The sequence below is a fragment of the Oncorhynchus kisutch genome, linkage group LG25 (genome assembly GCF_002021735.2).
Source record: "Oncorhynchus kisutch isolate 150728-3 linkage group LG25, Okis_V2, whole genome shotgun sequence".
Classification (NCBI taxonomy): Eukaryota; Metazoa; Chordata; class Actinopteri; order Salmoniformes; family Salmonidae; genus Oncorhynchus; species Oncorhynchus kisutch.
The window spans coordinates 37049434-37076539 of NC_034198.2; the positions used below are offsets into that span (position 1 = coordinate 37049434).

At 46.2% G+C, this 27106-nt stretch overlaps 1 protein-coding gene across 1 annotated transcript in view; it reads right to left on the reverse strand.

Annotated features, from left to right (window-relative positions):
• Nucleotides 1-3925: 3925 nt before the first annotated feature.
• The window catches only part of aatkb (apoptosis-associated tyrosine kinase b), a 91094-nt gene continuing 67913 nt past the window's right edge, over nucleotides 3926-27106 (reverse strand). Inside the window, exons 3-13 of the mRNA XM_031804844.1 lie at nucleotides 24033-24112; nucleotides 21546-21664; nucleotides 20982-21069; nucleotides 18407-18540; nucleotides 15944-16150; nucleotides 15538-15687; nucleotides 14308-14513; nucleotides 9730-13256; nucleotides 7561-7684; nucleotides 6988-7221; nucleotides 3926-6891 (exon numbers count right to left, since the gene is read on the reverse strand). Of these exons, the coding sequence (XP_031660704.1) occupies nucleotides 6860-6891; nucleotides 6988-7221; nucleotides 7561-7684; nucleotides 9730-13256; nucleotides 14308-14513; nucleotides 15538-15687; nucleotides 15944-16150; nucleotides 18407-18540; nucleotides 20982-21069; nucleotides 21546-21664; nucleotides 24033-24112 (4901 nt within the window). The 3' untranslated portion in view covers nucleotides 3926-6859. The remainder of the gene's footprint in view (nucleotides 6892-6987; nucleotides 7222-7560; nucleotides 7685-9729; nucleotides 13257-14307; nucleotides 14514-15537; nucleotides 15688-15943; nucleotides 16151-18406; nucleotides 18541-20981; nucleotides 21070-21545; nucleotides 21665-24032; nucleotides 24113-27106) is intronic.

The following is a 27106-nucleotide window of genomic DNA, read 5'->3' on the forward strand; positions in this document are numbered from 1 at the left end:
CACATCTTACTGACAGCATCCCTAAACTAGTCCTGTTCGTTTAAATCACGACCAGGGCACATCTTACTGACAGCATCCCTAAACTAGTCCTGTTGGTTTAAATCACGACCAGGGCACATCTTACTGACAGCATCCCTAAACTAGTCCTGTTTGTTTAAATCACGACCAGGGCACATCTTACTGACAGCATCCCTAAACTAGTCCTGTTTGTTTAAATCACGACCAGGGCACATCTTACTGACAGCATCCCCATACTAGTCCTGTTGGTTTAAATCACGACCAGGGCACATCTTACTGACAGCATCCCTAAACTAGTCCTGTTTGTTTAAATCACGACCAGGGCACATCTTACTGACAGCATCCCTAAACTAGTCCTGTTGGTTTAAATCACGACCAGGGCACATCTTACTGACAGCATCCCCATACTAGTCCTGTTGGTTTAAATCACGACCAGGGCACATCTTACTGACAGCATCCCCATACTAGTCCTGTTTGTTTAAATCACGACCAGGGCACATCTTACTGACAGCATCCCCATACTAGTCCTGTTCGTTTAAATCACGACCAGGGCACATCTTACTGACAGCATCCCCATACTAGTCCTGTTTGTTTAAATCACGACCAGGGCACATCTTACTGACAGCATCCCTAAACTAGTCCTGTTGGTTTAAATCACGACCAGGGCACATCTTACTGACAGCATCCCTAAACTAGTCCTGTTGGTTTAAATCACGACCAGGGCACATCTTACTGACAGCATCCCTAAACTAGTCCTGTTTGTTTAAATCACGACCAGGGCACATCTTACTGACAGCATCCCTAAACTAGTCCTGTTGGTTTAAATCACGACCAGGGCACATCTTACTGACAGCATCCCCATACTAGTCCTGTTGGTTTAAATCACGACCAGGGCACATCTTACTGACAGCATCCCTATACTAGTCCTGTTGGTTTAAATCACGACCAGGGCACATCTTACTGACAGCATCCCTAAACTAGTCCTGTTGGTTTAAATCACGACCAGGGCACATCTTACTGACAGCATCCCTAAACTAGTCCTGTTTGTTTAAATCACGACCAGGGCACATCTTACTGACAGCATCCCTAAACTAGTCCTGTTGGTTTAAATCACGACCAGGGCACATCTTACTGACAGCATCCCTAAACTAGTCCTGTTGGTTTAAATCACGACCAGGGCACATCTTACTGACAGCATCCCCATACTAGTCCTGTTGGTTTAAATCACGACCAGGGCACATCTTACTGACAGCATCCCCATACTAGTCCTGTTGGTTTAAATCACGACCAGGGCACATCTTACTGACAGCATCCCTAAACTAGTCCTGTTGGTTTAAATCACGACCAGGGCACATCTTACTGACAGCATCCCTAAACTAGTCCTGTTGGTTTAAATCACGACCAGGGCACATCTTACTGACAGCATCCCCATACTAGTCCAGTTGGTTTAAATCACGACCAGGGCACATCTTACTGACAGCATCCCTAAACTAGTCCTGTTTGTTTAAATCACGACCAGGGCACATCTTACTGACAGCATCCCTAAACTAGTCCTGTTTGTTTAAATCACGACCAGGGCACATCTTACTGACAGCATCCCTAAACTAGTCCTGTTTGTTTAAATCACGACCAGGGCACATCTTACTGACAGCATCCCTAAACTAGTCCTGTTGGTTTAAATCACGACCAGGGCACATCTTACTGACAGCATCCCTAAACTAGTCCTGTTTGTTTAAATCACGACCAGGGCACATCTTACTGACAGCATCCCTAAACTAGTCCTGTTTGTTTAAATCACGACCAGGGCACATCTTACTGACAGCATCCCTAAACTAGTCCTGTTTGTTTAAATCACGACCAGGGCACATCTTACTGACAGCATCCCCATACTAGTCCTGTTCGTTTAAATCACGACCAGGGCACATCTTACTGACAGCATCCCTAAACTAGTCCTGTTTGTTTAAATCACGACCAGGGCACATCTTACTGACAGCATCCCTAAACTAGTCCAGCTCGTTTAAATCACGACCAGGGCACATCTTACTGACAGCATCCCCATACTAGTCCTGTTGGTTTAAATCACGACCAGGGCACATCTTACTGACAGCATCCCCATACTAGTCCTGTTGGTTTAAATCACGACCAGGGCACATCTTACTGACAGCATCCCTAAACTAGTCCTGTTTGTTTAAATCCCGACCAGGGCACATCTTACTGACAGCATCCCCATACTAGTCCTGTTGGTTTAAATCACGACCAGGGCACATCTTACTGACAGCATCCCCATACTAGTCCTGTTGGTTTAAATCACGACCAGGGCACATCTTACTGACAGCATCCCTAAACTAGTCCTGTTCGTTTAAATCACGACCAGGGCACATCTTACTGACAGCATCCCCATACTAGTCCTGTTGGTTTAAATCACGACCAGGGCACATCTTACTGACAGCATCCCCATACTAGTCCTGTTGGTTTAAATCACGACCAGGGCACATCTTACTGACAGCATCCCCATACTAGTCCTGTTGGTTTAAATCACGACCAGGGCACATCTTATTGACAGCATCCCCATACTAGTCCTGTTGGTTTAAATCACGACCAGGGCACATCTTACTGACAGCATCCCCATACTAGTCCTGTTCGTTTAAATCACGACCAGGGCACATCTTACTGACAGCATCCCCATACTAGTCCTGTTGGTTTAAATCACGACCAGGGCACATCTTACTGACAGCATCCCCATACTAGTCCTGTTCGTTTAAATAACGACCAGGACACATCTTACTGACAGCATCCCTAAACTAGTCCTGCTCGTTTAAATCACGACCAGGGCACATCTTACTGACAGCATCCCTAAACTAGTCCTGTTCGTTTAAATAACGACCAGGACACATCTTACTGACAGCATCCCTAAACTAGTCCTGTTTGTTTAAATCACGACCAGGACACCTCTTACTGACAGCATCCCTAAACTAGTCCTGCTCGTTTAAATCACGACCAGGACACATCTTACTGACAGCATCCCTAAACTAGTCCAGCTCGTTTAAATCACGACCAGGGCACATCTTACTGACAGCATCCCTAAACTAGTCCAGCTCGTTTAAATCACGACCAGGGCACATCTTACTGACAGTATCCCTAAACTAGTCATGTTCGTTTAAATCACAACCAGGGCAAGGCCTAACATTTCTCATCATCACATCCCTTACGTCTCACAAGCCTGGGCACCAGGAGTGGCATGATGGCACAAACAGACTGGTACCCAGGCTGTAGTCTCACCACTAGTGGGTTAAAACAATCTAGATCAAATATCCTATGTTCCTATTTGCCCCCCAGACTGAATACTTCTCTTTGGCAACAATAAAACATAAATATATGTACTTTTAACTCACTTCCAGGTAAATTCCAGGTCATTTCTTGATATTCTTAAATGTAATTTTTCTTTTTTGAGATACAAAAATAGTCCATACAGACAGCGCTCTAGATGGATCTATGGATGCTAAACTATTACAGAATAGTAAATCCCTAGAAAGGCTAACAAACACTAAACAGAACACACTTACTGCATGGAGACCAGAGTCGATCTTTAAAACATAGAAATAGAATCTATGTAATTCCATATCTATGTTTTGAACTAAATTGACAACCTGGTTCTTTGAGGCTAAAGACTAGAGTGATTTTAGCCTGGTCCCAGATCAGTTTGTACTGTCTTGCCTACCTACAGTATGGTCATTGGAGTAGGCAAGAGGGTACAAACAGACCTGAGACCATGCTACAGTGATTGGCTTATCAGGCTGGTATAGCAGGCTGATTGGACTGTATGCGTTCTTTGTTACAACCACATTCATCCCTTTTCATTTCTATAGCAAACACATTTTCACATACACAGCAGAGTCAAAAAGTCCAATGAATTCAAAATGTATTTTCCATTGTTAAAATCGTGAAAATACAATACACTGACTAATCCATGTGACATCACCGACCCCATTGACCACACAGCTGATCACAATACGTTAAGACCAAACCAGTTCTCAGTTCTGTAGTCTTCCAACAGTTATTTGATTATTTCATCTTCAACATGTTACCGAAGCCACTTGAAAATCATTTGTTTGTTCTTCCATTCTTTAAGTTGCATTTTAAAGTTTCATATTTCTTAAAATTGAATATTTCATCAAATGTTTCCTATATATATATATATATATATATAAATGATATGCTACTGTATCTATGGTATTAGTACGCTTGTTGTACTTGTACTGCAGTTCCATTTTCAGAATCAGAATAAAAAATGATATGCTACTGTATCTATGGTATTAGTAAGCTTGTTGTACTTGTACTGCAGTTCCATTTTCAGAATCAGAATAAAAAATTTACAAGTTCTTTGATCGTATCACGAAGGATGTTCACCTCAAGAGTAGTAGACATATTACACAGTATGTGGTGCAGTGAAGCTCAACTCTGAGGGTAAGGACAGGCAGCTACCCTCATCTGGGGAGAAGACCGAAACCAACATAAGCTGTGTTTATCCACCACTATCTGCATGCATAGCACATGAATTTCAAGTCCTAAAAAAGGGTGTACAGCATTTATTCAAAGTCATCAATGATATTCCCTCAAAACTGACTTGGTGGATTCACACAATAGTTTAGGTGCAGGGATGTCTGTAAAAGAAACGAAACGGAGAAGGACATAGCTGAATATGTCCGATATTAACTCTCATTGGCGTTGCAAAGCGTTCTGCAACTGTTTGTTATTGTGCACTAATGATAACGCCCCAGGCCTTCAGTAGGGGGGAATAGTGACCCATACTGACAGATGGAGGGGAATAGTGACCCATACTGACAGATGGAGGGGAATAGTGACCCATACTGACAGATGGAGGGGAATAGTGACCCATACTGACAGATGGAGGGGAATAGTGACCCATACTGACAGATGGAGGGGAATAGTGACCCATACTGACAGATGGAGGGGAACAGTGACCCATACTGACAGATGGAGGGGAATAGTGACCCATACTGACAGATAGAGGGGAATAGTGACCCATACTGACAGATGGAGGGGAATAGTGACCCATACTGACAGATGGAGGGGAATAGTGACCCATACTGACAGATGGAGGGGAATAGTGACCCATACTGACAGATGGAGGGGAATAGTGACCCATACTGACAGATGGAGGGGAATAGTGACCCATACTGACAGATGGAGGGGAACAGTGACTCATACTGATAGATGGAGGGGAATAGTGACCCATACTGACAGATAGAGGGGAATAGTGACCCATACTGACAGATGGAGGGGAATAGTGACCCATACTGACAGATGGAGGGGAATAGTGACCCATACTGACAGATGGAGGGGAATAGTGACCCATACTGACAGATGGAGGGGAATAGTGACCCATACTGACAGATGGAGGGGAATAGTGACCCATACTGACAGATGGAGGGGAATAGTGACCCATACTGACAGATGGAGGGGAATAGTGACCCATACTGACAGATGGAGGGGAACAGTGACCCATACTGACAGATGGAGGGGAACTGTGACCCATACTGACAGATGGAGGGGAATAGTGACCCATACTGACAGATGGAGGGGAACAGTGACCCATACTGACAGATGGAGGGGAACAGTGACCCATACTGACAGATGGAGGGGAACAGTGACCCATACTGACAGATGGAGGGTAACAGTGACCCATACTGACAGATGGAGGGTAACAGTGACCCATACTGACAGATGGAGGGGAATAGTGACCCATACTGACAGATGGAGGGGAACAGTGACCCATACTGACAGATGGAGGGGAACAGTGACCCATACTGACAGATGGAGGGGAACTGTGACCCATACTGACAGATGGAGGGGAATAGTGACCCATACTGACAGATGGAGGGGAACAGTGACCCATACTGACAGATGGAGGGGAACAGTGACCCATACTGACAGATGGAGGGTAACAGTGACCCATACTGACAGATGGAGGGTAACAGTGACCCATACTGACAGATGGAGGGGAATAGTGACCCATACTGACAGATGGAGGGGAATAGTGACCCATACTGACAGATTGAGGGGGAACAGTAACCCATACTGACCGATGGAGGGGAATAGTGACCCATACTGACAGATGGAGGGGAATAGTGACCCATACTGACAGATAGAAGGGAATAGTGACTCTGGCACCCGTATTGGTGGAAATCATAAGACCCATATACAGTGGTGGTCCAAAATTCTCCTTCAATCATTATTTGTGATATTTTATGAAGATGAGTTAACTCAAGTCTCAAAGATATGTTCTTGGTACAGTCACTTTCAAACACTGATCCATTTGATGGAGAAAAAAAACCTTCATTGTGTCCTTTCCTTAATTGCTTTTCACTCCCTCCGTCGCTGAGAGGGGTGTTCTGTAAATTGTGTCTTCTGTTTTGATATCTATGTTAAACAGTTGATCAATAAAATGATTGTCTGTCTTCCACGTAACAAGCGGTAATGTTGTGTGGTATAACATGCTGATAATGAGTGTCTATGGTGGCAAACGAGCAACACGTTTGTTCTTTAGTTTTTCCCAAATAATTCCCCAAAATGATGTTGAATGCAAACATATGTCTTTACCATCATTCAACAGATATTCTTCTGTGTATGTGTATATTATCATCATTTAGTATGTTATATATTCTCATCGGTGTTGATGCTCTGTTTTCACATCCGTTATACAGACTCCATTCAAAAACGTGTTGATAAACAATCAGACACCGTCTAAACAAAAGTCGTGTTTAGAGGCTCAGACATGTTTAGATGGTGCAGTTCCTGCAGTTCCTGGGTGGCTGTGGTTCTATAATACTCTGTCTCCATCCTCACTGCTCCCTGCACAGACAGACAGAACGCGTCATTATCCACTATGTAAAATCCATACAATTAGTTATTCTCAAGAAGTGTTTGTGCACTGTCACCAGGACCCACCTGGACCAGAGTCCACATCAGAGTCAGAGACGTGTGTGATGGAGAAGCGAGACACGTGGCTTGGGGAGACTGTGAAGCGGGAGTACCGCACTGCTGGTTTGGGCTCCGGGGCCTTAGAGGTGAAGGGCAGGCTGGGTACGGAGGGGGATGAGCCTGAGGAGGAGGCAGCCATCTTGGATGAGGAAGTTGGAATGGGCAAAAGGGGGAAGTCATCCTCCCACTCATACCCTGCACCTGGAGGGAGAGAGAGAGAGAGGGAGAGAGAGAGAGAGAGAGAGAGAGGTAGGTGAAGGAAGAGAGAGAGAGGGAGAGAGATGGAGGTAGGTAGGTAGGTAGGTAGGGACAAAGGAAGAGCGAGAGAGGGAGGAACAGAGAGAGGAAGGGAGAAGGGAAGACAGAGAGACAGCGAGAGAGAGGAAGGGAGAAAGGAAAAGGGAGCAGTTTTGACATATCTGCCAAATTATATTTTACACATCTAAACTCATAGATTTGAGATTGATTGTGAAATTAAATTCCGATTGACTTCAATCAATGTTTCAATGTAAGTAGTGGACTCTGGACGAGTGCACTTACTCTCTTCTGAGATATTTCCATCTGAGGAGTCATCAGAGGTCGGTTGTTTGACCAGTGAACCCTGTCCGCTGGTCTCAGCCCCTGGAGAGAACCCATGCTCAGCCAGCTCTTTAGTGGGACTCTGCTGGAGATGGACAGTACAGGTTACAGCTATGGCTAGTGTGCATTTCAAATTAATATACAGTATATATACAGAACTATGTGGATCAAATTACTGGATTCGGCAATTTCAACAACACTTGTAGTGGGCAGGTGTATAAAATCAAGCACACAGCCATGCAATCTCCATAGACAAACATTGGCAGTAGAAGGGGCCTTACTGAAGAGCTCAGTCACTTTCAACGTGGCACCGTCATAGGATGCCACCGTTCCAACAAGTCAGTTCATCAGGTTTCTGCCCTGCTAGAGCTGCCCCGGTCAACTGTAAGTGCTGTTATTGTGAAGTGGAAACGTCTAGGAGCAACAATGGCTCAGCCACGAAGTAGTTCACAAAACAGGACCGCCGAGTGTTGAAGCGTGTAGCGCGTAAGAAAAACATAGCCAAATACATTTAACCTTAGTTTTTCACAATACCTGACATTTATTCCTAGTTAAAATGTATTGTCTTAGGTCAGTTAGGATCACCACTTTATTTTAAGAATGTGAAATGTCAGAATAAGAGTAGAGAGAATGATCTATTTCAGCTGTTATTTCATTCACCACATTCCCAGTGGGTCAGAAGTTTACATACACTCAATTATTATTTGGTAGCATTGCCTTTAAATTATTTAACTTGGGTCGTAGCCTTCCACAAGCTTCCCACATTCCTCCTGACAGAGCTGGTGTAACTGAGACAGGTTTGTAGGCCTCCTTGCTCGCACATGCTTCTTCAGTTCTGCCCACACAATGGGATTGATGTCAGGGCTTTGTGATGGCCACTCCAATACCTTGACTTTGTTGTCCTTAAGCCATTTTGCCACAACTTTGGTATGCTTGGGGTCATTGTCCATTTGGAAGACCCATTTGTGACGAAGCTTTAACTTCCTGACTGATGTCTTGAGATGTTGCTACAATATATCCACATAATTTTCCTAACTCATGATGCCATCTATTTTGTGAAGTGCACCAGTCCCTCCTGCAGCAAAGCACCCCCACAACATGATGCTGCCACCCCCGTACTTCACGGTTGGGATGGAGTTCTTCGGCTTGCAAGCCTCCCCCTTTTTCCCTCCAAACATAACAATGGTCATTATGGACATTTTTCCCAAAAAGTACGATCGTTGTCCTCATATGCAGTTGCAAACTGTTGTCTAGCTTTTTTATGGCGGTTTTGGAGCAGTGGCTTCTTCCTTGCTGAGGGGCCTTTCAGGTTATGTTTATATAAGACTCATCTTACTGTGGCTATAGATACTGTTGTACCTGTTTCCTCCTGCATCTTCACAAGGTCCTTTGCTCTTGTTCTGGGATTGATTTTCACTTTTCGCACCAAAGTACGTTCATCTCTAGGAGACAGAACACGTCTTCTTCCTGAGCGGTATGACAGCTGCGTGGTCACATGGTGAAATACATCCACAGGAACACCTCCAATTGACTCAAACGATGTCAATTAGCCCATGAGAAGCTTCTAAAGGCACAGTCAACCTAGTGTATGTTAACTTCTGATCCACTGGAATTGTGATACAGTGAATTATAAGTGAAATAATTTGTCTGTAAACAATTGTTGGAAAATGACTTGTGTCATGCACAAAGTAGATGTCCTAACCGACTTGCCAAAACTATAGTTTGTTAACAAGAAATTTGTGGAGTAGTTTAAAAATGGGTTTTAATGACTCCAACCTAAGTGTATGTAAACTTCCGACTTCAACTGTATATATACAGTTCAGTAGTATGTCTAGTTTAATTCAAGTTACCTAGGAACAATATCATGTCTGTGAATTAGATTTGAGAAAAGCAGAAAAACGAACTTAGTGAAGTACTGTAATGCAGCAACTACCCTTTAACTTGTTTCACTTCATCTGTGAGTGACACCTACTACCACTAACAAAACCACCACCACCTACTACCACTAACAAAACCACCATCACCACCAAAACCACCACCATCACTACCACCACCAAAACCATTACTACCACCACCACAACCACCACAATTACCACTCCTACCACTACCACCACCATCACCCCTACTCACCTGGTCAAACAGGTAAATGGTGACGTCATCAAAAAAGGACACCACTTTCTTCCTGCGTTCAACCAGGTCATCAGCGAGCAACTCGGTGGTGAGCGGGGTGGGCATCTTCAGTAGACTACGTAGGTTATGAGCATCGCTACAGTCGCTCAACACAATGGGTACAGCATGGTTCTCCTCCCCGCTCTCCTCCCCTCCACTCTGCTCCTCCTGAACACTGTAACTGCTCAGCTCCTCGTCTGACTCACTGTCATCGGAGTCACCATCTACGTCCTCCTCGTCCGCCTCCACCCCATCCATGGGCAACTCCCAGCCCAGAGGGGGAGTCATCGGGGGGAGAGGAGGGAGAGGCGAGGAGAGAGGAGGGGTGGAGGGAGGGGGAGGAGAGAAGGAGAAGCGTCGACGCCGTGCGGGAGGACTGTTCTCTTCGTCATTATCGTCCTTCTCGTGGGTCTCTGGCATTTTGGTAAATGCTTCTTCTAGGACGTCTACTGTTTCTAAGGCTTCAGATGAGTCCTCCATGTCCCTTTGCTCTCCTTCATCCTCTTCCTCCTTCTCCTTGGTACCAGAGTTGGTTTCAGAACTGCTGCTCCTCTGGAGTTCGCCCAGGGCTTCCTCCATAGCCCCCACCACCTCTGCAGCCCAGTCTCCCAGAGAAGAGGGTTTCTCCTGGGCAGGCCATCCTTCCGACCCTGCCTCTACTTCTCCAGAGAGAATGGAGGCCAGCTCTAGCTCTAGCCCCAGCTCTAGCCCTTCATCCTGGGTGCACTCTTCTGTCAGGCATGCTTCCATCTCTGGGTCTTCACTCTCCTCCAGAAGAAGAGCTGAGGTCTCCACTTCCTCCTCTTCTTCCTCCTCTATCTGAAGAGGGCTGAGTTCCCTCTTCTCTGTCAGCCTCTCTTCCACTTCTCCCTCCTCCACTCCTCCACTTTCATCACCCCCTACTTTGTCACCCCCCTCATCCCTATAAAGACGTTCGTTCTCATTGTCAGAAAAGTAGGCAGAGTCCCTGTAAGGGTTCTTCTCACTGAGTGGGGTCAGACCCTTCTCTTTGTCTGTGGTCTGTGAGGCTGCTAGAGGCACATCTTCATCCAGGGTCGGTTCATCCTCATCATCCAGTGGGGCCACTTCGGCCTCCTCCCCCCCCTCCTCCCCCTCCTCATCCAGGCTGGTGTCCAGGACAGACTCCCCCAGTGGCTGGGTGAATGTCTCTGGGCCCCGAGGCTCATTGTGAGGCTCCTTGGGGACGAACTCTGGGCTCTCATTGTTCTCTGTGTCGTACCCACTGTCCATTGCCTTGGGGGAGGAGCTAGATGGGTGGGAGGAGCTGGAAGAGGGGCTGAAAGCTTCGCAGGTGGAGCCGACTGCTGAAGGCATCAGGTCCATGGAGGCCATGGAATTGGGGGTTCCCACCTGCTTCTGCAGGGACTTGAGGGGACGGGCCAGGGGAGGGGAAGCGTTAGGGTCCCCAACCGATGTCTCGTCGGCGAAGATCTCTGAGGTCGAGTCGGTGATGTCATCATCTTTGTCGTCGTCGGTGCAGCAGTCGGAGATGTCCACTAGACTAATGCTGGAGCAGTGGTCTCTGTCTAAGCAGCTGTCTAACGTATGGCTCAGCTCTGACTCTTGCTCGACCATGGGGACTAGGTCAGGAACATTCACTGAGGAGAGGGTCAGAATCTTAGTCAGAGTCACACCCTCTGGTTTAGGGTCTGTGAGAACCCCTTTGTCTTCCGTACTAACCTCTTCCTCATGGTCTATTGAAAGGGTATCGTCCATAGTGATGTCAACATATTGCTCAGAGTGGTTTAGAGGGGTTGTGCTGGTCTTAGTGTTGTGCGTTAGGATTGGTTTAGGACCTCCCGGTGCTGGCGACAGATTCACACTCTCTTCCTCGTTGTTGGGTATCTCTACAATCTTATCGCCGTAGTCGTCCCGGGTGTAGTTCCGCACCACTAAGCCTGTGAGAGGGTCGACGAAATGAGAGTGGCAGCTCTCGATGGGTGGCGGTTCTACGTCCCTCTCCCCTTCCCCCTCGTGGCACAAATAGATGTAGGCATTACAGGCATCCCCTGAAGTGACCAGGGCATGATGGTTCCCCAGGACTAAACAGCCATTATCATTAGCCGAAGGCGCTGTAGCCTCCAGATAGTCTATGGGTTTAACTGCAGCAGAGACAGAGGAGTGGAAGGTCAGGCAGTGCTCTTCAGGCCACGAGTCCTCTATGTCGGTAGTGGGCATAGTGTAGTGGAAGTCTTCATAGAGATCCTGTCGTTGTCTACAGCCAGCCTGTCCACTACGTCCAAGGCTTAGACCCAGGCCTAGACTGTTGTTGTTAGCGGAGGGGTTGGAGAGGTTACTACTGCTGCTCCTCAGCCTCTCTGAGAATATATCCTCTTCTTCATCTGAGTCGTTGTCCCGGTGACAGATGAAGAGGGCCTCTTCTGACGCCATAGTGATGCTGACTGAGTGGGCGTGGTCTGGCATGGTCTGCGTGGTTTTCCTCAGAGAACCCATCATGTCATAGTAGCCGCCAGTGACGCTACTCCCCCCAATGACGGAGCCTGGGCCCTGGGTTGTCTCCAAGTAGGGGTCGCCTACCCCAAAAGGAGGACCGCCATCCTGGAGATGGGTGCTGATGGAGGGAGATATCCCCAGAGGGTTGTCCAGTTCTCCCAGGGCCTGACGCAGGCTACGGGACCCCCAGCTCTCCAGATGGGGCTTGGGGGGAGAGTGTTCCCGCCCCATCAGGTAATGCTGGTCCATCCCCAGACCCATGTGGTGGCCTATGCCCATGGGAGGTGAGTGTTCGTAGTAGTACCCCCCGTCCTGGTCCTTGTAGGAGAAGTAGTGACCAGCCTCCCATGGTCTCATGGGGCTGGAGTCAGAGACATGGGGCTCCATTGTCAGGGAGATGTCCGAATTATACGCTCCAACACCCCCATCTTTACAGACGTCTGCTGACCAGTAGGAGTCTACAGGCTTGGAGTGGGCCTGGGGGGGACCCATCCCCATCATACACTCCCCTGAGTCTGCACTGCCACTGCTGGCCAGGAAGCTCCCGTGGCTGCCCTGGTAGTCTGGGCTGTAGGAGTACATGGTGTAGTCCACGCCAGGCTCCTCCATGCGGATGTAGTACTCAGAGCTCACTGAAGGACTACGGGCGCTAAGCACCGGCACCACCCCGACCCCGACCCCAGAAACATGCAGCGTCTTGTGCTCATAGTAGGAAGGGGACACTCCCAGAGTGAGACCCTCCATCTCCACCCCACCACTGCCCCCCACCATTCCACCTGGGTAGTATAGGTCCTGACAGTGGTGGTTGACGACCCCCAGGGTACCGCTGGAGGATGAGACAGCGTGGTGGTAAGGCTGCTCCCCCCCGATCCCTGCCTGGGTCTGCTCCCACTTGTACTGGAAGTTCAGACCGTGGCTGGTCTCTGTCACGGTCAGTATATCATCTCCTGATTCGCTGTGGTAACTGTCACATCCAGAGAACTGTTCCAACAGAGGGAAGGAGGAGGGGAGATCTGCAGACAGACAGACAGACAGATACACAGACAGATACACAGACAGATGCACACACAGATGCACACACAGATACACAGACAGACAGACAGAACAGACAGAACAGACAGAACAGACAGAACAGACAGACAGACAGACAGAACAGACAGACAGACAGACAGACAGACAGACAGACAGACAGACAGACAGACAGACAGACAGACAGACAGACAGACAGACAGACAGACAGACAGACAGACAGATACACAGACAGATACACAGACAGATACACAGACAGATACACAGACAGACAGAACAGACAGAACAGACAGAACAGACACTTTGTTAATTCCCAAGGGGACATTTTACATCAAACAACAGCAGAGCTTAATGGAAAATTTTATCGCTGCTCTTTCTCTGTCATATCCATTAATATGCTATTAACATACTGTATAATGTGTCATAAAAATCTAGAATATCCTCAGTACAAATATCAGCATTTCTGCATCTCACCAGTAGAAACGGGCCATCTACTTTTCCTGGTTGTAAGCAAACCACACTATCCAAGAATTCATAGCACCTTAGTAGGGCTCCCGTCAGGCTGTAGTCTTTACAAAGCCAGGGATAATACTAAACCTAGATATCCCATTATGTCCTTGTATAGAGGAACATTGTTGAGACAAGTTCAATGGCTCTCTTGAACAAGGACAGAAGTATCTACTCATGCTATCGTGATCGTACAATTGGCAAAACACAAAGGCCACAATAGTTGCTACAAAACATGACTCCATACATTTTTATATCAGGCAGCAGGCGCGAAAATAAAAACAAATACTGCTATAGTGCATAATTCCATCTGAAACACCCACTCGTCAATCAAAATGATGTAGGGAGACTGGAAAAACACCCTTAACAGTGACCAATGGTGAAGCTTCCCTTTAATACACTAAAGTGATACTGAAAAGAGACGATTCTGTTTTCTTCTGAGACGCACAACGTGTGCGAGACAACAACAAAAAAACACAGAACACAAAGTAGTCATGAGCCATAAAAAGTGGCCTGAACATGACGTACCAGTGGCCAGGGCTCCGGCCCCGTGATGAAGGCTGCTGCTTCGTTGGCCGGCGTTGGGGTTGGGACGCAGGGAGTTCCAGCGTCTCTCGAAGTCCTCCTCGGCCTCGCTGGCCCCCTTGGCACACAGGTAGCTGAGTAACAGGTGGACCTCCTCTGTATTGGGCCTCTGGTCTGGTTGGAGCCAGCAGAACTGCATCACCTCATACCTGGTGGCAAGAGGGAAAACACACACCACAATAACCATTACAACAATCATGAGATACATGTAGCAAGATATAATGAACCACAAATTCATCTATTAGCTGTGGCCAAAAGTTGTGCATTTGGGAATATGGTTCCATTCAGCAACAGGGTTCCATTCAGCAACAGGGTTCCATTTAGCAACAGGGTTCCATTCAGCAACAGGGTTCCATTTAGCAACAGGGTTCCATTCAGCAACAGGGTTCCATTCAGCAACAGGGTTCCATTTAGCAACAGAGTTCCATTTAGCAACAGGGTTCCATTTAGCAACAGGGTTCCATTTAGCAACAGGGTTCCATTCAGCAACAGGGTTCCATTTAGCAACAGGGTTCCATTTAGCAACAGGGTTCCATTCATCAACAGGGTTCCATTCTACACCTGCATTGCTTGCTGTTTGGGGTTTTAGGCTGGGTTTCTGTACAGCACTTTGAGATATCAGCTGATGTACGGAGGGCTATATAAATACATTTGATTTGATTTGATGCAAATGAAATGAAAACCACCACACAGCATCTGCATTTTTATTGGAATCCATTGATGAGATGAGGAATCAATTCTTACCCTATGAGAGATGGGGTTTATATTACCTCCCCCATCTTCAGAGATAACGAGATCGGATCCATTTTGTTTTACGCATCATCACATCAGTCATATTTATGTATGCGCACCCTATTCTCTATTTAGTGTGCTACTTTTGAACAGAGTCATATGCTCTGGATAGGGAACACAGCGCCGTTTGGGACACAGCATATGATGTCTGTCTCACCGAGCCACTAGAATGAGAAGATATTGATGGGACATAGAGCGAGAGCCCCAGATTACTTATTAAGGTTTAGAACGAGAAAAGGTAAGATTGTTTGTGGTGTGTGTGTGTGTGTGTGTGTGTGTGTGTGTGTGTGTGTGTGTGTGTGTGTGTGTGTGTGTGTGTGTGTGTGTGTGTGTGTGTGTGCCCCTGTGTTGCCCCCTTGTGTGCGTACGTGCGTGACTTACCAGCGCTCTGCCAAGGGTATTTTGAGCAGGGGCTTGGGCAGTCTGAGCTGCTGTTCCCTCATGGCGTAGGTTAACACCTGTCTGTCTGAGTACTGTCTGTACGGCTGGTTCCCCAACTCAAATAACTCCCAGATAGTCACTCCGAGAGACCTGAGAGAGAACAGAAAGACCACAGAAACACACTCAACATGACACTATAGAATCACGGAGAAGAACAACACGTGAAGCATAACCACCAATATTTATTGGGAAAAACATTTGGCAAATATATCTACGGGGTTCACAGAAGGACAGAAAGGACACAAGATCAGAGTGGATTTACAGAGTGGTTTAAATGGACACGTAAAATGAGATTTATGATTTGTCAATAACTCAATGACCAATCCCTCAGCCAATCATTCATTACCAGACGTTGCTCTGTTTGCTCTGGTCTACCACCAGAAGGTTGCCATGGACTTCATCTATGAGTTCTGGAGCGATCCAACGCAGGGGCACGTACATCTGGTCTGACGTCTCAAAGTAGTCCTCTTTGTACTTGTTGTGTGACAGGCCGTAGTCTCCGATCTTCACTGTGACGTCAGCGGTCAGCAGACAGTTTCTCAGGGCCAGGTCACTGCGGGGGGGGAAGACAGAGAACACATTTGTACATTAGAGGATAACTGATTGATGGCTATGCATAACAGTCAAGTTATCGCGGTGACACCAACCATGGGTAGCCTGACATGTTCAACACTGTACTAAAAGTCTTACAGAAATTCAGGCAATAAATGTCATACATTGTTACTTATCAATTCAAACCATTCCTAATAATGATATATGTCATTGAGCAGACACAACTTACATATGGTCAGCCCTATCCTGGCATAGCAACCACCATCACAATCCTGGCATAGCAACCACCATGCCCTACCGATTGAACCATACGAGACCTCGTTCCTCATTAAGTGGATGTTGTAGACATCAGTGAAAGGAAGAGCAGGGGTCACTCTGGAGAGAAGGGGTCCCCCCCCTGCAACAAAATCACTGATGCTGGAGTCTATGAAGAGGCACTCAGGCAGCACCAGGATATTGTTACAGGAAGAAACCAACAGGAACCAGGAAGAAGAGCCAACCAATCACAGCTGCAGGATTCTGGTAAACTAGCCTCAACCCAGCCATTCTAGGTTTCTCCAGAAGGAGAATACGGTGACTTACTTGGTAACAGTCGTCATGGTGATATCAGTGCCATACAACGGCATTGAGTGGTTTGTAGTATAGCAAGTACAACTTGTGTCTGTATCTATATAACTGTATATATATATGTAACTGTATATATATATATAACTGTATATATATATAACTGTATATATATATAACTGTATCTATATATAACTGTATCTATATATAACTGTATATATATATAACTGTATCTATATATAACTGTATCTATATATAACTGTATCTATATATAACTGTATCTATATATAACTGTATCTATATATAACTGTATCTATATATAACTGTATCTATATATAACTGTATATATATATAACTGTATCTATATATAACTGTATCTATATATAACTGTATCTATATATAACACCTTCAGAATGTATTTACACACTTTGTTACATTACAAAATGTGATAAATAGTTTTTTCCCCCTCATCAATCTACACACAATACCCCATAATTACAAAGCAAAAAACTGAAATATCACATTTACGTTACGTACTCAGACCCTTTATTCAGTACATTGTTGAAGTACCTTTGGCAGCGATTACAGCGTTGAGAGTTTTTTTGGGGTATGACGCTACAAGCTTCGCACACCTGTATTTGGGGAGTTTCTCCCATTCTTCTCAGCAGATCCTTTCAAGCTCTGTCAGGTTGGATGGGAAGCGTCGCTGCACAGCTATTTTCAGGTCTCTCTCCAGAGATGTTCGATCGGGTTCAAGTCTGGGCTCTGGCTGGGCCACTCAAGGACATTCAGAGACTTGTCCCGAAGCCACTCCTGCATTGTCTTGGCTGTGTGCTTAGGGTCATTGTCCTGTTGGAAGGTGAACCTTTGCCCCAGTTTAAGGTCCTGAGCGCTCTGGAGCAGGTTTTCATCAAGGATCTCGCTGTTCTTTGCAGCAATCATCTTTGCCTCGATCCTGACTAGTTCCCCAGTTCCTGCCTCTGAAAAACATCTCCACAGCATGATGCTGCCAACACCATGCTTCACCATAGGGATGGTGCCAGGTTTCCTCCAGACATGATGCTTGGTATTCAAGTAGTTCAGTCTTTGTTTCATCAGACTGTATATATATATATATATATATATATATCTTGTTTCTCATGGTCTGAGAGTCTTTAGGAACCTTTTGGCAAACTCCAATGGGGGCTATCATGTGCCTTTTGCTGAGGAGTGGTTTCCGACTGGCCACTCTACCATGAAGGCAAGATTGGTGGAGTGCTACAGATATGGTTGTCCTTCTGGAAGATTCTCCCATTTCTGCAACTTTTAATGTTGCAGAAATGTTTTGGTACCCTTCCCCAGATCTGTGCCTTGACCTCATGGCTAATTTTTAATACATTTGCTAAAATTTCTCAAAACTTTTTGCACTTTGTCATTATGGGGTATTATGTGTAGATTGCTGAGGATTTGTATATTTTTTGTCAATTTTAGAATAAGGCTGTAACATTAAAAAAAAGGGGGTCTGAATACTTTCAAAAGTCACTGTATATAAACCAGGGTAGGGGTCAGAACTAAAATAAGTCTCTGACTTCCTGGTCACGTTTTCTGTATGTACTGTGTGTATATTGTTGTTTTACTGATGAATGAAAATCAATCAAATCAGTCAATCAATCGAAAGTTTGTGGCAGAGACAGATAAACGGAGCGACACACACCTGTGTATGAAGTTGTGTTTGTGCAGGTGCAGGAGTCCTGAGGCGATCTCACAGGCCATCCTCTGCAGGATCAGGGGTTCAGGGGTCATTGTGTCTGAAGCCCGACAGCTCCGCAGGTACCCTTTCACATCACCCTGGTGACGAGGAGGAGGTGTGGTCAATCCCATTATAATTCCAGCCAATTCAGAAAGTAAACAAAATTCTAATTCCACAAGTTCACTCATGAAAAAGATCTGAAGAGAAATGGAATGTTAGTATACTTCCTGAATTGACTAGAATTTAAAGGGGATTGACCCCCACCCTGGTGGATATATAGCAGAGGTACAATAGATATTGACACAGTTATAGTATAACAAGGATGATGCTTACACAAATAGTTACACTACAATTAGGTCTCGAGTTACTATAGGCTGAAGGACATTTTGGAAGTGAAAAGAGTGTAGGTAGGTAGTCAATGAGTGCAGTTCCAGTTGAAGTGGGAAGTTTACATACACCCTTAGCCAAATACATTTAAACTCCGTTTTTCACAATTCCTGACATTTAATCCTAGTAAAAATGTCCCTGTCTTAGGTCAGTTAGGATCACCACTTTATTTTAAGAATAAAGTAGAGACAATAATAGTAGAGACAATGATTTATTTCAGCTTTTATTTATTTCATCACATTCCCAGTGGGTCAGAAGTTTACATACACTCAATTAGTATTTGGTAGCATTGCCTTTAAATTGTTTAACTTGGGTCGTAGCCTTCTACAAGCTTCCCACAATAAGTTGGGTGAATTTTGGACCATTCCTGTTACTGAGTCAGGTTTGTAGGCCTCCTTGCTCACATACCTTCTTCAGTTCTGCCCACAAATTTTCTATAGGATTGAGGTCAGGGCTTTGTGATGGCCACTCAAATACCTTGACGTTGTTGTCCTTAAGCCATTTTGCCACAACTTTGGATGTATGCTTGGTCATTGTCCATTTGGAAGACCCATTTGTGACCAAGCTTTAACTTCCTGACTGATGTCTTGAGATGTTGCTTTTTCATTCCTCATGATGCCATCTATTTTGTGAAGTGCACCAGTCCCTCCTGCTGCAAAGCACCTCCACAACATGATGCTGCCACCCCCGTGATTCACGGTTGGGATGGAGTTCTTCAGCTTGCAGGCCTCCCCTTTTTCCCTCCAAATATAACAATGGTCATGATGATCAAAACTGTTCTATTTTTGTTTCAACAGACCAGAGGACATTTCTCCAAAAAGTGCGATCTTTGTCCCCTTGCGCAGTTGCAAACCGTGGTCTGGCTTTTTATGGCGGTTTTGGAGCAGTGGCTTCTTCCTTGCTGAGCGGCCTTTCAGGTTATATCAATATAGGACTTGTTTTACTGTGGCTATAGATACTTTTGTACCTGTTTCCTCCAGCATCTTCACAAGGTCCTTAGCTGTTGTTCTGGGATTGATTTGCACTTTTCGGACCAAAGTACGTTCATCTCTAGGAGACAGAACGCATCTCCTTCCTGAGCAGTATGATGGCTGCGTGGTCCCATGGTGTTTATACTTGTGTACTATTGTTTGTACAGATGAACGTGGTACCTTCAGGCATTTGGGAATTGCTCCCAAGGATGAACCAGACTTGTGGAGGTCTACAATTTTTTTTCTGAGGTCTTGGCAGATTTCTTTTCATTTTCCCATGATGTCAAGCAAAGAGGCAATGAGTTTGAAGGTAGGACTTGAAATACACCCACAGGTACACCTACGATTGACTCAAATTATGTCAAGTAGCCTATCAGAAGCTTCTAAAACCAAGACATCATTTTCTGGAATTTTCCAAGCTGTTTAAAGGCACAGTCAACTTAGTGTATGTTAACTGCTGACCCACTGGAATTGTGATACAGTGAATTATAAATTAAATAACCTGTCCGTAAACAACTGTTGGAAAAATTACTTGTGCCATGCACAAAGTAGATGTCCTAACCGACTTGCCAAAACTATAGTTTGTTAACAAGACATTTGTGGAGTGGTTGAAAAACAAGTTAAGTGGAAAAAAATATAGGTCTTCCCTCAGAATGGACAGGACACCACATGATCATTTGATTGCCCACTCAGCACGTAATACAATATCTGGCCACTGGGGGGCAGTTGAATGCATCCAAATATAATCTATCATCACACTAAGTGTTTTAGAGCAGCGTTTCCCAAACTCGGTCCTGGCTGTTTGCTTTTCCACTTTTTCATCACTACACAGCAAATGACCACCTCATCATCACGCTTTGATTCATGAATCAGCTGTGTAGTGCTAGGGCAAAAACCAAAACATGCACCCAGGAAACCCTGGAAACCTAGGAAACCCTGTCTTAAACTGACTACAATGTCTGGAGACAGAGAGACACAGTGCTGAAGTGAGGGTCCAGTCTAGTCCAGTACATGATGATTGTTATACATACTGTACACTGGTCACTCACTGGTCATAGAGAGATAATGTAGCAGTAGAACTCCAGCCAGTCCAGCAGGCTACTGACTGCAATGGCCACAGACAGATAGTTCTATATACAGTGATGCAATGACAGTCCAATCCAGTCCCGTCCAGTACTCACCAGAGGGCAGAATTCCATGACCAGCAGGTAGGGGGTGACCTCAGTGCACTGCGCCAGGCAATGTAGGAGCGCTGGGTGCTGGAGGGCACTGGAGACGGACGGGCACAATGGCAGAGGGTTAGTGGAGGCACAAAACACTGGTAGAATGGCAGAGTTAGTGGAGGCACAAAACACTGGTAGAATGGCAGAGAGTTGTGTACAGGCCACTAAGCAGGCTGTTAGCCAGCCTGTCAGCTTAGTGGAGTCTGCCACTAGCACAGTCAGCTCAGCTATCCCCATTGAGACCGTGTCTGTGCCTCGATCTAGGTTGGACAAAACTAAACATGGCAGCATTCCCCTTAGCCATCTCACCGGAATAAAGACCTCCTCCATTCCTGCCATTATTGAAAGAGATCGTGATACCTTACATCTCAAAATAGGGCTACTTAATGTTAGATCCCTCACTTTCAAGGCAGTTATAGTCAATGAACTAACTAATCACTGATCATAATATTGATATGATTGGCCTGACTGAAACATGGCTTAAGCCTGATGAACAGATAGAGACAGAGAAAGTCTGTTCACCGGTATGGCTGGGACTCCTCCAGGAAGTGCATCTGGTCCTGAACGCTGGCACTGGCCTTGAGCTCCTTAACCACCACCTGGGTGGAGCTGAGGCCCGCATTCACCTCCCCCAGGAGAACCTGGTATGGGAGCCACACAGACACACACAGGGTACACACATGGGAGATGCACACACACACACAGACACACACACACAGGGTACACACATGGGAGACACACACACACAGACACACACACACAGGGTACACACATGGGAGACGCACACACACACAGACACACACACACACACACACACACAGGGTACACACATGGGAGACGCACACACACACAGACACACAGGGTACACACATGAGAGACACACACACACAGACACACACAGGGCACACACATGGGAGACGCACACACACACAGACACACAGACACACACACACACACACACACACACAGGGTACACACATGGGAGACGCACACACACACACAGACACACAGGGTACACACATGAGAGACACACACACACACAGACACACACAGGGCACACACATGGGAGACGCACACACACACACAGACACACACACACAGGATACACACATGGGAGACACACACACACAGACACACACACAGGGTACACACACGGAGACACACAGACAGACATGAGGAGAGATTGGAATGGAAGATATACACACAAAGTCAAACAGAGAGACACAAATAGAGGCAGGCAGACAGACAGACAGACAGACAGACAGACAGACAGACAGACAGACAGACAGACAGACAGACAGACAGACAGACAGACAGACAGACAGACAGACAGACAGACAGACAGACAGACAGACAGACAGACAGACAGACAGACAGAGACAGAAAGACAGACAGAAAGAGACACACGGAGACAGAAAGACAGAGAGACACACAGAAACAAAACAATAATTCCCAAACAGTACACACACACGGAGGTGATGATTGTTGAGGACAAACATGGTTGAGGAGGACCCACACATTCAGGTGAATGGTGGACAGTCACACAAATGCAAGGAAATAGAGAGACACACAGAGACAGAGAGGCATACACAGAGACAGAGAGGCATACACAGAGACAGAGAGGCATACACAGAGACAGAGAGGCATACACAGAGACAGAGAGGCATACACAGAGACAGAGAGGCATACACAGAGACAGAGAGGCATACACAGAGACAGAGAGGCATACACAGAGAAAGAGGCATACACAGAGACAGAGAGGCATACACAGAGACAGAGAGGCATACACAGAGAAAGAGGCATACACAGAGACAGAGAGGCATACACAGAGACAGAGAGGCATACACAGAGAAAGAGGCATACACAGGAAATATAGAGACACACAGAGAAGCACATACAGGACATGCAGATTCATAAAGAGACCAACAAGAGACAGACCAGGAGATACAGAGACACACAGAGAGGTATGCATGCAGTCACAGAGACACACAGAGAGGTATGCATGCAGTCACAGAGACACACAGAGAGGTATGCATGCAGTCACAGAGACACACAGAGAGGTATGCATGCAGTCACAGAGACACACAGAGAGGTATGCATGCAGTCACAGAGACACACACACGAATGGACATACCCAGTCAAGGTACACAAGTGTGGGGAAAGTATGTGTGTAAGAGTGTATGAGTGTGAGACGGAACAGAACAAAGAAACAGAAAGAGGGAGGGAACGAGAGAATGACAAGAATCAGTTATCTAGTGTTACAGTAGCTAATACCCATCACTCAGAGTAAGATAGTTATCTAGTGTTACAGTAGCTAATACCCATCACTCAGTGTAAGATGGTTATCTAGTGTTACAGTAGCTAATAGCCATCACTCAGAGTAAGATGGTTATCTAGTGTTACAGTAGCTAATACCCATCACTCAGAGTAAGATGGTTATCTGACAATAAAAACAGAGTGAAATGCTAACTAAAAACTGCTGCATTGCGTGTGCAGGCTACACGGTTCTCTCCCAGTCTTTCCACGGCGTTCTATTCCTCTCTGAACAGCGTCAGGCAGTCAGGCAGGCAGTTGGTCAGGCAGTCAGGCAGGCAGGCAGACAGACAGTCAGGCAGTCAGGCAGACAGGCAGGCAGGCAGACAGTCAGGCAGTCAGGCAGACAGTCAGTCAGGCAGGCAGGCAGGCAGGCAGACAGTCAGTCAGGCAAGCAGACAGTCAGGCAGGCAGGCAGACAGTCAGGCAGGCAGGCAAGCAGGCAGACATCAAAGGCTTGTGGATCAGCCCATCATTACCGATACAGACACACATTCCAGGTAATGTAGCGTGTCGGCCATTTAAAGAGGCTGTCTCAAACACACCTAGGATCACAGCTCAGCGCATAACAACCGTGAGCCGAAGTTGACAGAACATTTAACTACCTCTCATAAACCCGTATCGTAGCTTCCAGCACAGTGAAAATAACCAAAATGAATTGACAAGAAAAAGTGAGGAGAGAGTGAGTGGTCTCACCTTTCCGAACCAGCCATCGCCGATCTCTTTCAGGTACAGAAGACTCTGGCGGCCGACTTCTGTGGATTTCAGGAGTTGGACTTGGGAGACAGATAAAAAAAAATAAAAAAACAGAGATTTTAGAGAATGACCTTACGACACAACTATTATTCAGCATTGTTTTTATTTCTGACAATGACTCTCTAATTCCAAGCCTCAGAAAAATGTAATCTGGCCAAATACACACCATCGTCCTGCGATATGAGTCATCCATCTTGCAATAGGTCAACTATCCTCTAAGACACAATCTTCGCCAGGTTGACTTGTTTTGATATTACCAAAAAATGGGAGCAAAAGACATGGACCCAAAAATTGTTTTTTGGGGGGAGGGGTTAAAAATATATATACAGTAAAATCACCAGGAAATCAGCTAAAAATGAGTTGAAATACTCCCACAAATAAAAAAAGAAATATGTGATCGTGTCTCAACGTTTGAAATCTGTTTTCTATTAAAATAAAATCTGTTTTGGGGGTTTGGTACAAGTTCTGGTCAATTTGCAGTGTACAAATTATTATGAACATGTTCCGACACACCGACCATTCACTCCAACAAAAAATGGCCCCGCAGCTGAATGTAGTTGCCTACCCTGCTCTAAGGTCTCCCTCTTTCAGTCAGTAGCAGAGCATCCTGTCCCCTTGCTGCATCCGGACCTATATGTCAAGAGCACAGTGATGACCTGTGTCCTGCATCTATCCTTTCCTCTCCACTGCACACACCAGCCTGAGCTCTCTCATTCTCAGCCTGCGCTCTCTCTCACTCTCAGCCGGCGCTCTCTTTCACTCTCAGCCTGAGCTCTCTCACTCTTAGCCTGCGCTCTCTCTCACTCTCAGCCGGCGCTCTCTTTCACTCTCAGCCTGAGCTCTCTCACTCTCAGCCTGCTCTCTCTCTCACTCTCAGCCTCGGTCATCCTACTCTCAGCCTGCGCTCTCTCACTCTCAGCCTGCGCTCTCTCTCAGTCTCAGCCTGCGCTCTCTCACTCTCAGCCTGCGCTCTCTCATTCTCAGCCTGTGCTTTCTCACTCTCAGCCTGCGCTCTCTCACTCTCAGCCTGCGCTCTCTCTCAGTCTCAGCCTGCGCTCTCTCTCAGTGTCAGCCTGCGCTCTCTCTCAGTCTCAGCCTGCTCTCTCTAACTCTCAGCCTGAGCTCTCTCACTCTCAGCCTGCTCTCTCTCTCACTCTCAGCCTCGGTCATCCTACTCTCAGCCTGCACTCTCTCCCTCTCAGCCTTGGTCATCCTACTCTCAGCCTGCGCTCTCACACTCTCAGCCTGCGCTCTCTCACTCTCAGCCTGCGCTCTCTCAGTCTCAGCCTGCGCTCTCTCACTCTCAGCCTGCGCTTTCTCTCAGTCTCAGCCTGCGCTCTCTCACTCTCAGTCTGCGCTCTCTCACTCACACTCAGCCTGCCCTTTCTCACTCTCAGCCTGCACTGTCTCACTCTCAGCCTCGGTCCCAAAAACATCCAAGTGAGAAAGGACTGACGGCAACATTAATCCTCTGTCCTTTCCCCTCTCTCATTCCCTCCATCTCTCCATCCCTCTCTCCCCCAACAACGACTGATGACTCTCACAGAGGAGGACAGATAGATCTTTTGTGGCAGTGTCACCCCCTTGCCCACCCCCCAGACTGGCCACACAGACCCCTCCCTGTGTGAGGGCCATATCTGACGCCCATTCCCTGTAATGTTCCAGAGGCCAGTCATTCCCTGGGATGTGGGCGCTCGCTCATCCAGAATCTGTTGTGAAGAGAATCCCAGCCATTGTCTGGGTACTAACTGTATGGTACCAGCAAGAACCAACCACACAGACACACAGACACTAGGCCTATTGTCTAGCAGCTCTGTGACACAGTGGTGAACAGTGTTGGGGGTTAATGCATTTCAAAAATAACCTGTTACATCATCAGATTACTCATTACTTTTTAAATGAGGTAATATTATTCCAGGTATTTTGTCAAACAACACACATGCATTCTCTGTCTGGTGTGCTTCCATGATCTCCACTCGTTTCCTCATTTAGTTCTGGAGCATGAACACAAAGGTGAAGAAATGTCATGACACGAGTCTGTCCATAGAAATGTACTGAGGGCACACCTCTGATCTTCACTATTGATCACTTCAACATTTAGCAGACACTCTTACCCAGAGCGAGTGACAGTAACGGATGCACACGTTTTCATACCCGTCCCTCTCGTGGGAATGGAACACCACAACCTTGGCATTGCAAGGACCACGCTCTACCAACTGAGGCACACAGGACTGTAGAAAAGCACCTAGAGGGTTCTACGGTGAATGAAAAGACAGGAAATCTTTCTATTTGACTTTCAGTAAACATTGCTAATTCAGCAGCATTTAATTAACCAGGCAAGTCAGCTAGGAATAAATTCTTATTGACGGCATACACCGGTCAAACCCAGACCAATTGTGCACCGCCCTACGGGACACCCAGTGATACAGCCTGGATACGAACCAGCCTGTCTGTAGTGAAGCCTCTAGTACTGAGGTGCTGTGTCTTAGACCACTGCGCCACTCAGGAGCCCACTTGTAGACTAGCACAGGAAAGCAGTGCCACAGATGAAAGGAGAAACTACAGATCAAACCTCCCATCTTTGGTTGAGCGCTCGTGACTCGCCGACAGATTTCTTGATTTTGTTTATATAACTGGTAATCGCATTACTTTCCACACAAAGTCATATTTTAAGGTAACGTGTTACATTAATTGTAACTAGTAATATGCAATAACTAATCTCAACACTGGTAACTAATCCCAACACTGGTGGTGAACTGGGATTCTAGTGATAACTGACTATTTAGACTAGAGTATACCATTACTTCTGAAATGTCTCTCTCTCTCTCTCTCTCTCTCTCTCCTCTCTCCTCATCTCTCTCTCTCTCTCTCTCTCTCTCGCCTCTCTCTCTCCTCTCTCTCTCTCTCTCTCTCTCTCCTCCTCTCTCGTCTCTCTCTCTCTCTCTCTCATCTCTCTCTCTCTCCTCTCCCTCTCTCGCTCTCTCTCTCTCTCTCTCTCTCTCCTCTCTCCTCTC